A 13,164-nucleotide genomic window follows, 5' to 3' on the forward strand; every position below is an offset into this window, starting at 1 on the left:
CGAAATGTTGCAAAATCTTGTGTTTCATAAGAACACTGTCGTTATAAAACCCTTCGGGTATTTGGTATTCGTTTAATTTACTATAAATACAGGAGTAGTTAGTTAGTTAATGAATAAATACATTTAAAGCTCCGGTATACGTTATGTTAACGTTGAAAAAATGTTTACTAACAACTGAAGAATAGTCATTGAATGCGACTCCACAGTGGCGATTTACCTTACGATGGCGACTGTCGGTGAGTGGCTAACCAGCTAATTCATTCTCTTAAATTATGATATTCGTCAAGATTTTAATGACATCTTTTGTATTTTGAGTTACACAACCATCCGCTTCCTTTCCAGCATTAATAACACAAAACTAACCCAACAGGAGCTAACATTTCACCGTCCATGCTACGGAAGAAAGCCAAATAGCTAATGTTAGTAGCTCAGGTGCTAACCGCATTATTCTACTGTTTTGGCCCGTTTTTATCGGATCACGGTTCGGCTGTTGTTAACCAGATAAGCCGTATAACGTTACAAGCAGATGATATAAGAAGGATATGAGGTGACAGGATAATGGTGAGTGACTGACGTGTCTTGCAGTGGAGCTGCTGAGTCTCTTGCTGGTGTCTTTGCTGTGGGGCTGCACCAACCCTTTCCTGAAGAGAGGTACAGATGGGTTAGAAAAGGTGACAGAGACCAACAGAGTGTCACAGCTACTGGCTGAGATCAAGTTTCTTTTCCTTAACATCAAGGTAAGCCTGATGTTATTTCTCCTTTGATATTGTATATATGCGAAATCATTACTTTTCCTTATAATTGGTTATATTTCACCCTCTCCCTTGTCCAGTACCTGATCCCTTTTCTTCTGAACCAGAGTGGCTCTTTGATCTACTATTATACACTTTCCACCTCAGGTGAGTCATGCACTTGAGGTTTGTCTTCATCACTGTCTAATGGTAGCTTCTGTAATACTGAAAAAATATAGGGTTCATTTGTAACACAGGCTAGGAGCCCTTTCACAGCAGACATTTAAACTTGTCCTAGCATTAAAAGCACAGGTGTAACTAATAACATCAATCATAGCACGGTTTCATCATTGACTCACCTAAATATAATGTAGCTGTCATCAGTGTGATTACTTACACCTGTGCTTTTCCAGCCATGACACATCAAATATGCCATGAGGAATTTATTTGTTCACATCATGTGGGGTGGATGGTAGAGACTGGAAAGATCCCCATGCTGATTGTGTAAGGATTAAAATGATGTGCATTGCCAATATAACTACATAGCAATTAAATTAGGGTTTGATTACACGAAACAATGGTATTTGGTATCCATATGTTTATTTTTCAGGAAATTTCAAATTAATAAGCGACAAGTCAGATGTATTTGACCTTTCAGAAGAATCTGAGTTTGACAGTCACATTTATGACTTCGAAGTTGACATGAACACTATTTACAAGTCAGAAATTCATACCCTGCGTGTCCTCTTAAGACCAGAGTCTGCAACCAATGGTTATTTTTAATACTGAATCATCTGATTTTTTTTAAAAAATGCTAATCACAATTCTTTAGAGCGAAAGTTGTTCATTTGAAACTGCTTTTTTAGACCGACCAACATTGGAAAATTTATATAATATATAATTAATATTTAATTTACTATGATTTAAGAAGAGGCAAAGCAGCAAATCCTCACATTTGATGATTTGGAACATAAAAGTATTTGGCATTTTTGCTTGAAAAATTACTTTAACAGGATTATCAAAATAATTGCTAATATGTTTTCTGTTGATTTTCCAAATCCCACTTAATTCTAATACTCATATTCCTCTTAAGTCTTTTTTTCTTCCTTTTTTCCTACTCAGAGCACAACATTCTGTGCTGGACATTCTCCATTTGGTGTTTTGCATTAGACCATGTTTTTATGAAGTGAATGATGAGTTTAAACCAGGGCAGATGGTAAGATGTTGGCAAATGTTATATCAATTTTCTCTCACTTTCTTCCTATCCAGAGTTATCGCTTGTTGTTCCAGTGGCCAACTCTCTCACCTTCCTTTGCACTCTGCTCACAGGCAAGCTACTGGGTGAAGAATTTGGAGGCAAACGTAAGACACACATGATACACATGTGATACTGATAGATTATCACAGCCAGTGATATTGATTCCCATAACAACAGATCCAGGAATTTAGATGATACAAGCTGTAGGCTCAAACACTGGAACACATTTAGAGATTTTAGTGACTAATTCAGCAAAGTCATATAAACAAGACACAACTGATATTTACTCAACATTAATTTAGTGGCTTGTGAATACATTACTGAGCAGTTAATTCCCTCCTCTCCTTGAAGAATACTCTACTGGTTGTGTTATGTTTTCTTTTTTTTTTACTTTCATTTTCTGTCAAATCCTCCCCCACACACCTCTCTCTCTGCAGAGGCAGTCGTAGGAATGTTTCTCACCATGGCAGGCATCACTCTGTGTGTTATAAGCTCCATCGACGACCAAGACACTGGGAAGCAGGATATGGCTCAGCCTGTGCACTAACAGAGATCAGATTGAATGGAAATTCTTCTGTACCTTCAAATGATTCCTTAGAAGGGAAGGAGAAAAGGGCATGGCAGAGTTAGAGCAGGACTGCAGGGGGCAATTTAGATTCCGGCAACGTCTCCTCAAAGCAACGGTTCTGGTGGGAGAACTGTGCCTGAATGAACTCAGCGTGAGCTTCAGAAGATGAAGTTGAAGGGGAAGCGGGTTCATGTAGGGTTCACCGCAGAGCTAGATTAGATTTATGATGCTCACATAAAAATCAGTGGTTGGTGGTTGTTAACTTTTAAACACTCTGCTGCCCCACCATGTGACTGGTATCTGCATAAAAATAGGGACCACTGTCAAATAAGGCTGGAGTTTGAAATGGACCAATTAGATGTCACCTCCTGGTTAAGCAGGGGCATTTTACTGCTGCTTCTTTCTGTCTGCTGTGATGTGTGTTAAGCACAGAAGAGGACAAATTGCTGTATAGCAGGGGGATAATGCTTTTTTTCCTTGTATACATGATGTATTACTGAGGTAGACGTACCACTGTTATTTTTATAAAGTGAAATTTTCTTTCTTTGTGAAGGAAGAGTAATAAAAGACTTAGTTGCTATAAGGGTGAGTGACCTTGATTGACCACAAGTTGTTCAGTATTCAGAAATAAATTACATCCATAGTAATATATATTTTTATTGTCACAGTATTTAATTGACGCAGAGCACTGTACAGATGACTTTGTTATTGTTGCATCTATTCAGCTTGTCGTGTAGCTGATGTTTTAATAATAAATTGTTGGCAAAACATGATTGTTCATCTGTGCTTTTCTCCAAATCAAAATACAGTTAGGCTTTAAATGTCCCAAAACACTGTTTCTTTCGTACATATTGTAATATTGTAAATGTAATTAATTGCATCATTGATCATCTACTCAATATCTGCATCAGAATTATCCCTGTAAAACAGGATGGACACAATATCTTAAACACTTGCACGATATAATGCAAAACCCTGTAACAAATGCAGCCTTTGTGAAGCTTACAATCTGTTTTTTTTTTTTTTATTGGCCACACAAGCAGTGTGGCAACCTGATGCACCACTCTCGACAGCTGTCAGACAGATTGCTATAAAAGAGAATCAATCCCACTGAGTTTGGTGATGACATTTCCTCGAGTGCCTCCAACAGGTTGGCATTTGTTGTTTCTAGTTTAATGCCTCATCAACTGTTGGATGAATTGCTATGGCATTATATACACATTCATGTCCCCACCTCAGGATGAAGTGTCATATCTTTGGTGATCCTCTAACAAAATTTCAGTTGGTCCAATACTTTGGTTTATAAACAAATACCTGCATAACCAATAATATTCTTCCTCAGCTGTACTTTGTGTTTACTGCTAATGTGAGCATGCTAAGTGAGCACAGTGAGGTTAGCATTTAGTGCCACTGTGCCAACATACAGCCTTAAAAAAGCTGCTTGCATGGCTGTAGGCTTCTTGTTTTCTTGAGGAGAGGTGTTGATTTTCCTGTGTGATCATTTTCAGGGTCAGTTTTATGGAGTTGTTGCAGTGGTTTGTATTGTGCTTGAGTTTGAGTTGAGTTTATGATATTGTGTCCTTCTTATTTTATCTGAGCAAGTTCCCATTTTTGTCTTCTAAAGAAAACAACATTTATGAAAGTTGTTCTTGGCTCGATACCACAGTTAAAGTACTACGAGTGATAACATTCATGTAGCCACATGGGTCACGCTGAAGCAGCAAACAGTAAATGCTTGGTTATCTGCCGTGCTTTTGGCCGATGTGACCTCTGATGAATCCTTTGTGCTTCACAAGTCGTCCTGATGATGGTTCTGTTCTGCTGTATTTGACAGGACGTCCTGTTGGCTGTCCTGTTAGAGCAAATGATTCAAACAGCGTAATCAAGCAGACATTTTCATCGGGCCTTGTTACAGAAAAAAAATGGTCATGCACTGATTTAAGATGGGAGGTGGGTAAACTTGCCTTTTCTCCCCTGTTCTTTCCCTGAGAGCTGGACGATGAAGGCCTTGACGTTGAAGTTGTGTGCTTCAGCTCAGGTTCCTTTTGAAATGAAAGTCACATTGGTGACTAATTTTTATGTATCCGTATACGACTGAATGTAAGCTGTTACATATTGCTTTAAGCAGTTGGGTTAGGGTTAGTTGTGTGTACCAGTATTTCAGCAGCAGATTTCTCAGCCCTGGCAGAGTCTTTTGTCTGTTCCACACCATTTTGTTCAGATGACTGAGCCTTTTATAGAACAAAAAGATGATATTCTGAACCCATTTACACATAAAAAGTCATCTGAACCTTTTCAGTTGGACACTTGTATTCTGATTATCTAAATGTAACCACCCACTCGCACATACTTTACCTGTTTTCCATTGTATTTGTGTGGGTGCTCTCTCTCATTGTGCTGCTCGATCTTTATAATTTGTGCATCTCTCTTGAGAAAAACAGAACAAGGTTTCATGTGTTTGTTTTTTTCCCACACGCTGAAGACAGTGTCATCAGTGTTTATGACAGTGACAAAATCATTTTACTTTACATGGAAATGAAGGAATTATAACGCAGAGAACTTGCAATGACTTTTGGACTGGTTTGGTTTGATTGCGCTCTTTACTTTTCCATTTTCAGATGAAAGTATGTCACATATTCATCACTCACATTGTGTAGATTTTAATCTAGCAAGGCCACACTAATGCATAAATACATGAAATATTATTCCACCCAGACTATCATGGATCCACCACCTTCTGGAATTGATCATTTTCTAAATTATACCCTCAGTGAATGAATACGAAAAAATGACTTGAGTCACGTCTACCTGCTTTGTGCTGTGCGGAGGATCGTTTGTGTTGTTGAGTTCCTCATCCTCCACCACCTCTGCCACTCTCTTGGAGGAATTGAGAGACAGATTTAGATTTAGTGCTTTAAGCATATACTTACATGTAATAAACTTATCTCCTTGACTGATATTTTAACATTTAATAGCAGCATTGTACCACACAGGTATAAGACTTAATGAACACAGAGATGACTGGTACATTAACCTGGTCAACAGGAAGCTCTGTAGCTGTGTTCTCATCCTCCTTCACCTCCTCGGCTCCTCGTACCTCGTCTCTCCTCCTCCGTGCTGCTCTTTTAAATACGCTAGGCTGGACTGTGATAAACAGACATCGAAAAACTGCTGCTGCTTTACTCGTTAACAAAAAAATATATATTCATGCTCCTTTTGAATGTGAAGACATTCGATTTTAAATGAGATAAAATTAGATTCGATAGGGAGCTCCTGACCAGATCCATTACTGAGTGGCAGTCTTGTCTGTCCTCTGTTTTTGTGGATCTTGACCGGCCTGGCAAAGAACGCAGACGTCTCCTCTGCTCCCTGTCTCCTGCTCCTCTGCTGCGTGGCTTGTGGAGGTGCAGCCTCATCTCCTGTTGACTTCACCCTCCGACCATCAGACTGAAATTCACAGGATGCAACTGAATATTACACATAGAAAAAGAAAAAAAAGCTCCCTGCAGTGTTTGTCTCACTAGTGTATTGAATGTGTTAGGCAGTGTACACCAAACAAATTAACAGTCCTGATATAGCTTCTGTAGTGTGAAAACTAGACAGAGGAGGATTGTTTTTTTACCTCTGGGGAGTCGAGGAGAGCTGAGTCACTGTACTGGTCTTCTGGACCGCTTCCTGCTTTCCCGTTCTGAGAGGAAACACACAAATTAACTGTAGGTTGTAGTATGACAATTAAAATAAGGTGAGTGAATGGCAGTATTAACTGAAGGTACCTCAGTTCTCTTCAACAGCCTTCTCTTTCCTGGGTAATATCTGCAAAATGAAGACAAAGCACTGTGATGTGAAGAAAGCAAGAGATAAAAATGCACAGTATCTTTGTTGGTGTGCACAGATGCACACCAACATGTGTCTTTACACACACTCACAGAGGACCTTGCATAACAATACCTCTCCGTAGCTTTTGAAACCAACAGCTCCACATATGGAAGTTTCTTGAACCTCTCGGTTCCCACGGCAACGTAGCAGTGGCCAGTCTCCAGCTCCCCAGCTGAGGACACAGTTGCTCCTTCCAAAGAGCACAACCTGGTGAAGCAAAGGCGTTAGAGAGGTATTCAGTGGATTTCTCTCCCACTCTTTATTTGTAATTCCACAGAGTATATATATATATATATATATATATATGTGTGTGTGTGTGTTTGTGTCTGCCTGTCTGTCGGTGTCACTGACCTGCGCACAGCTCCGGTTCGTAGGCTGACCTTTTCTGTGACCAGACTCAGGATCTGCTCCAGATCCTGCTGCATGCTCCGAGGAATGATGAATCGAAATGGTGGACACAGGAGATCTCCATTACGGAAAACACTGGACAAAAGCGTTAAAGGAGGAGTTCACTTTTTTTTTTCAAGTTTGTCTTAAACAATACTCATTTGCCCATAAAAATGTTTTTTGGTCGCTGTAATTGTTCCTCCTGTCTCTACTGGTCATAACGAGATCTCCTCCTAATGTTATTCCAGTGTAAGACACGGGAAACACAATCTACTGCGCTGGTTCGGTGGACAAATGCATTTGGAATTCAAGCCACCGAGAGACGGAGACCGCATTTAAAAACACAGTTTATTTAGAAGATGCCAATTTGATTTGACTAAGTCTGACTGCTGAGGCCTCAGACTATCCTTGGCTCAACTTCGTAGAGTCACATCCAGTACGGATGCGAGAAACAATTACAGCAATAGATGTCAATATACATAATTAATTTTAAAACAGACTTTAAAACATGTGAAGCTATCCTTTAAAGAAAGTCTCTCCCAGATACTATCTATATGTGCTATGGATAGTTAGATGTGTGTGTTTGCCTGTAGTTTGACCAACTCACTGTATAATGCAAGGTACAGGTATAAACTTCCTCCATTTAGCTGAAACATTTGGCCTCTGGGTTACTTTAGCCTGGAGGGGACATTCAGAAAATCAGATGCATGGCACAGCAGAACATCATAATCTTGTCATTTTCTCTGCAATACTGAAAATTCCCTCATTAGATTTACGTCACTCGTGTCCTTCACATCAATTACACTGCACGTCCATCAAAGCAAAATCAGTTATCCCAAATGTGAAATGACTGACTAACTATTCTGCTCATGTCAGCTCGAAAGCTGCAGCCATGGAAACTAAACGTCACTTCAAGGCTTCTTCAATGGCACTTTCACACGCTGCATTTGATCTGAGCTGGGCTCTTCTCTGAGAAATCTGGAGCCAATATCCGCGTCTGCTTCCGATAACCCAGCTAGAATAAATCAATCAACTCAGAACAAAAGCTGACATTGATCATCTTCCCTTATTGTTTTTTACTTTGAAAGGGCAGACATTTAATGCATTGACAGTGTGTCTGAGCAGAGAGTGAGGCATGGGGATGTGAATATGGGCATGAGGCCTGCCCAGACATGCACATAGCCCTGATAACACTGTGTGCAAGCATAACTCTTTGTTTCACCAGCAGGATCAAACACACTCTTATATGGACACACTTCCTCCTGCATGGCTCCACAGCAACCACAACACAGGCATTTAAGACTTTAAAACCTGAGACTCTAGCTCAAAAAAAAAAAAATCTTCTTTCCAAATGGCAGACACCCAAGGCACACACAATTACTCTCCACTCTTTTATGTTTTGCAGAAAAGTAACACATTGCTTAAGACTGAGAGCACACTCTGCATCTGAACACTCATTCCTGCCAGCTGGTCAGAATACAAAGCGAGCACTTGTCAGCTTGAGTGGCTCTGTGTGTGTGTGTGTGTGTGTGTGTGTTGCTTCTGCCTGCATACAGTAAGACTACCATCCTCCTGTCAATTGACAGAAAAGAAAAGTTTAAATTCTAATCAATAAAGAGAAACAGATCATAAGCTTTGATACAATCTGGGGATTTCTAATCTCTGATGAGCTCCAGATATAATTACTGAATCTAATGTCACATGAGAGCCTTGAAAAGCCACCCCGACAGACTGGTTGATGGACAACACAATCATTAGCCTATTTTTTATTGTAATTTACATGACAACCAGTGACATCAATGGGAAGGTACACGCAAAGGGTGACCTGTGCGCACTCACACACACACAAACAAAGTAATCTAATCTAACTAATGCCAACATAACAATGTCATCACATTTATAGGCAAATATGAGCTCAGCTCAGTAATGGAAAATCCTGCACTCAATTTCCTATTTGACTTGGCAAGAGCTCAAATGGATCAATTCGATAAGAGCAGTGCGACCTGGTGGTGCATTCCTCATTCCTCCTGGTTAGACTGGGATTAATGAGTTATGGACTGTGCTGTAAACTTAAAAAAAAAAGGAAGCAGCCCATGTGAGAAAATAAAAGCCTACCTGGGTTTCTTTGTGGGCAGCAGGCTGCTTTTTTGCTCCTACGTTCAGGTAGCTATACATGAAGACAGCACATGACAAGAAAAGCCAACAACAAATTCATTTACTGTTATTTTAGAGACAGAATGTCTTCTATTAATGGATCTTGACCCCCCCAGTATCAGCTCTGTAAATGGCTTTTGTACTCACTCCAGTTTCTTGAACCTTTCATAGCCCGCAGCAACATACTGGGCTCCTGTCTGAAGGTCCTGGAGGTCTGCGACCCTGTGGCCCTGCCTGGGGGTGTACAAAGTCCTGACGGCAAGCGGTGCACCGATGTTCTGGGTCACTTCATTGAGAAAAGCTTCCATAGTGGCCACTTGACGCTGGTTGACCACGAACCTCCGTCCATTGTAGAAGGGGTCACCATTCCTGTACACCATCACGCTCTTCACCGGAGGCAGGACAGTTGTGGCTGCAGTGCTCGCAGCCATCTCTGGGCCAGCTGTTACTGCCAGAGTGCACACACACACACACACACACACACACACACACACAGCACATTATTATCTCCCATCATGTAGTTTCCAGTTACATTTTTTGACCATTTTCATACAGCAGATACACTCCACAGTTTTTGGATCACACTTGTTCAACAATCACACATTAATACAAACACATGATCTTTGATCCATACACACTGCTCAGTCAGTCACAAGCCTGGTGGAGGATGAAGCAGGGAAATCGCAGGATTGAAGGCAAAGGTGAAAATTAGTCCCTTCTGTTGTTGTGGTCTGTCTGGACTCCCACACACGTTCTGCTCCTCTCTGTCCCCCTTACACACACACACACACACACACACACTACTCCACTGACGGCGGTAAGTATTTCCTGGTTGCTATGGCAGCACAGCCAGCAATGACTGGCTTTGCTGGCCAAACCATCGGCAGCAACCACAACAAAAGAGACAGACAAGAGGAGGGGAGAATGGGTGGGTCGCTGTGTTGTGAAGCTGAATCAATAAGATAACTTCTACACCCAGTTGTCTTTATTTTCCTAAAAACCATTACCAAATACATCAGGGGAATTAAGCAAGCAATCAATTAAGGGCAAGCAAGCGTTAAGAACCACAAGGTGACAGAACCATTGCTGAAAATCCTGAAAAATTATTATTTTTAGCTTTAAAATGCTTCTTTCCTGGGGTGCTCTTTAATGACATTAATACCATAAGACAACTGCATCTTAATAGGAGACTCTTGCATGAATATTTGTAAGATGAACACCTCATGTGATAAGTGAGAGCTCATTCATTGTAATCCAAATGGGAAATTTGAGCTTCTGTGAGACAAAACACAAACTTGTTTAGAGCTGAGGATCCTCCCATGAATTCCTTTCAATACAGCTTCCTCTTACACGATAGTTAACTACCTCAGGCTCTCGCGATTTATGCAAAGAGGATCATATAAGTAAAAACAAGTGCAGTGACAAAAACAAGAGAAAGAAACCATTTTAGAAAAATATCATTTATTCATAATTTTACATTAACAAATAACATACACAGTACAGGTTTGGTCAAGCACATGATAAATACTTTTTGAAAGCAATTATTTTAAATATAGGTATAATAACAGGTTAAACGTGCAGTTAGAGTGAGGGCTTCACATTATCAAGTCCAGTTCATATTACTTCTGCTGTCAGGATATGGTCAGCCTATCCTTCAGTGAAAGGTACTGCAGGGGAAGAAGAAAGAGGGGAAAACGATCATTTTTGGTTTTATAGCTAAAATTATTACAAACATATTGCAATTTCAGTGTGATTCTTCTGTGGTAATTCATGTCAGTTAAGATTTTCTGTGCTCAGCAGAATTAAAAAAATTAAACGCTAGGGCGGATTAGTAAATCCTGCTTTTACTGAGTTCAAGTGCAGTTGACATTAAGTGTTATCTTTGCACATTACTCCATATCTTGGCACCTTTATGCCCCCTGCAGCTGCAAAGTGCTTCATGGCTTTATGGTTAAACATAAGTTACAGGATTTGTTCGGCAGAGTCTGAGTGCAAAGGATGCAGGCAGTTGAACATGCTAACACACAGCCTTAAGAGATTTATGTACTTAATGCAAAGACTGGAGAAGCAGATTGAACCATGTAGATAACTTCAGGATCCATGTTTAGAAGTTGGCTACGTTGCAGCTTTCTTACCATGTTGATTGTAGTCAATATGTAGCTTCTGGCAATGGTTATTACTCTGATACTGATACAATGCAGGTATTTTTTTCTGTGAGAAATGCTACTTCTTGGACCTGTTGTACTGATTTGTTATCGAGGTCAGTAAATGGAATTCTGGCTTGCAGCAGAAGCAATTTCCTTACAGCAGGATACTGCTACTGCTGAATAAACATAAGGAAACACTACATCTCTTCCTTTCTCCAACTTACCTTTTTCCTGCTGTCTATGGCCTGTTGTAGCCAAACCAGCTCCATGGTCAGGGTGTTTCTATGGAGACGCAAGGCCTCTGGTGTATGGGGCACCTCCTTAGCCAAGCAGTACTGCCGGGGACCTGGAGGGGATATAGCAAATCTGAAATGACTGATAAGGTTTTTTCACTGCACCAGATATGAGTCAAACCAGACATGTGAAATAGAAGTCCACTTTATGTGCATCATAAAATTACTACTGATGATCAACCCCCTCCCCCCTTTTAAACCAGTGAAAACCTCCCAGTGTGGTCAAACACTCTGACTAGTGGAGAATTCTCTCTGTTTGGACAATTTTCTTGAAGCCATGAAATTGTTTTGACAGAGGTCACTGACTTATATATTTCATAGTAAACATGTCATTTTGTGATGGATATTTTTTGCAGTGCTTACACAAGATCAGTGCTGAAACAACTGATTGATTAGTCAGTACATATTTTTTAGCAACTGTTTAACTAGTAAATTTATTAATCACAGAAAAATGCTCTCACTTTTTCTAGCTTCTAAAAAAGAAATATTGGGTTTTTCTCTTTCATGTATTTGTAAATTGTGTATCTTTGAGTTCAGGATTGTTGAGATAGGCTTTTTCCTCACACATTTTATGATATTTTATAGGCTTAATTGATTGTGAAAACAAGGAGGTACAAGATGCAATCTTGTGACAGATACTAAGTAGTGACAGATAAGCCAAATAAATGGAAGGTTTTCTACTTTCAAAACTTTTAAAACACTTTGAAGCATAAGATGAGTAAGTATCACTTGCGTCACTGGTATTATGTGCACATCTCTCACCCTGGTGAGAGTGACTGTAGTTCATGTCTAGCTCCAAACTGCTCCAGACGGTGGTGGAGTCTCCTGTGCTCTCCATGATCCCCCCATCTTTATCTCCCTCCTTGTCCCTCACACCCCTCTGTCTCTGGCCCTCCCCATCCCCTCCAGTATGGCTGCTAGGGAAACAGTCCCTGGGAAGACGGTCTTGGCCTTTCGTTCCTGAATCATCTCTCTCAGCTGCTATCTTCTGTGGAAAGAGATCATGATCTCCCCCTCTCTCCTGCCTTAAGGCAGCTGCTGCTGCTGGGCTCTGGGGACTCGCACTGACATCTAGCCCTGGATCTGAAGTTTTGCTGGCAGCGCTGCTGGGTCGTAGAAACGGGCCATCCTAATTATGCGTGAGCAAAAAAACAACATGAATAAAGTATCGAAAAGCTCATTACAAGCCACTCTTATAACAGTTCCAGTTACCTACAGTGTCTGTGAAGTGCGGGATGGGGATAACCGAGTCCCTCCACTGTAGATGGGTCAAGCCTCCATCAATCTCTTTCACGATGTCTTCAAAGTCTTTTCGTGCACGTCGCACTTCGTTTCTCACCAAGTGTCCACGTGCACATGCCTATCGAGGAGAGGAGAGTAACTATAGTAACGGTAACTGTAGTACTGTTTTTTTTTTGTTTGACCAGTGCCATTAGGTGTAGTCAACATTAGCTGCTGTTCTCAAGGGTTAGCAAAAGTAGCTAAACATCCCGAACTAGCAAAAAACAAATTGGCTGCAAATTGCTGTAGGTATAAAGAAGAAGCTTGGTGCTTTACAACTTCAAACCAAAATAATTAGATAACGTTATTACCTGAAAATGGGTGAGTATCTTCTCCCATTTGCCTCCGTCCATTGCTATGGTAACATGACAGCGCTATCGCGGAAAGCGGGAGATGAACTCGAACTTTTGATTTTCTTCCGGTGTCAAGCTAAAAAATTAAAAGCTTGTCCTTGTGAAATTTATCAATG

At 40.5% G+C, this 13,164-nt stretch overlaps 3 protein-coding genes across 5 annotated transcripts; 1 reads left to right on the forward strand and 2 right to left on the reverse strand.

The window, feature by feature from the left end:
- Positions 1–77: 77 nt before the first annotated feature.
- On the forward strand, positions 78–3,330 carry tmem234 (transmembrane protein 234). Its single transcript, XM_056394298.1, has 5 exons — positions 78–236; positions 586–737; positions 833–899; positions 2,001–2,093; positions 2,427–3,330. Exons 1-5 carry the CDS (start codon positions 224–226, stop codon positions 2,534–2,536), a joined length of 435 nt encoding a protein of 144 aa, XP_056250273.1. The 5' UTR covers positions 78–223; the 3' UTR covers positions 2,537–3,330.
- Positions 3,197–9,743, reverse strand: dcdc2b (doublecortin domain containing 2B). Of its 3 annotated transcripts, none has more exons than XM_056394284.1 (15): positions 9,609–9,743; positions 9,122–9,422; positions 8,936–8,987; positions 7,428–7,498; positions 6,785–6,916; positions 6,506–6,640; positions 6,331–6,370; positions 6,180–6,245; positions 5,836–6,004; positions 5,592–5,701; positions 5,366–5,434; positions 4,913–4,984; positions 4,711–4,788; positions 4,522–4,599; positions 3,197–4,409 (listed from the first exon to the last, which is right to left on the reverse strand). In XM_056394284.1, the coding sequence occupies exons 2-15, from the start codon at positions 9,403–9,405 to the stop codon at positions 4,347–4,349; spliced, it is 1,419 nt and encodes a 472-aa protein (XP_056250259.1). In that variant the 5' UTR covers positions 9,406–9,422; positions 9,609–9,743; the 3' UTR covers positions 3,197–4,346. The 3 variants fall into 3 exon arrangements, 2 of the variants coding, with proteins under 2 accessions (XP_056250259.1, XP_056250260.1); XM_056394285.1 differs by having other exon boundaries at positions 9,613–9,722; XR_008829427.1 differs by lacking the exon at positions 3,197–4,409 and having other exon boundaries at positions 4,541–4,599; positions 4,913–4,982.
- Positions 9,744–10,424: 681 nt separating this feature from the next.
- On the reverse strand, positions 10,425–13,126 carry iqcc (IQ motif containing C). The gene is made up of 5 exons (XM_056394294.1): positions 13,007–13,126; positions 12,631–12,774; positions 12,177–12,543; positions 11,346–11,467; positions 10,425–10,641 (listed from the first exon to the last, which is right to left on the reverse strand). Exons 1-5 carry the CDS (start codon positions 13,046–13,048, stop codon positions 10,606–10,608), a joined length of 711 nt encoding a protein of 236 aa, XP_056250269.1. The 5' UTR covers positions 13,049–13,126; the 3' UTR covers positions 10,425–10,605.
- Between the last annotated feature and the right edge of the window lie 38 nt (positions 13,127–13,164).

Source organism: Seriola aureovittata, chromosome 13 (assembly GCF_021018895.1).
Source record: "Seriola aureovittata isolate HTS-2021-v1 ecotype China chromosome 13, ASM2101889v1, whole genome shotgun sequence".
NCBI lineage: Eukaryota > Metazoa > Chordata > Actinopteri > Carangiformes > Carangidae > Seriola > Seriola aureovittata.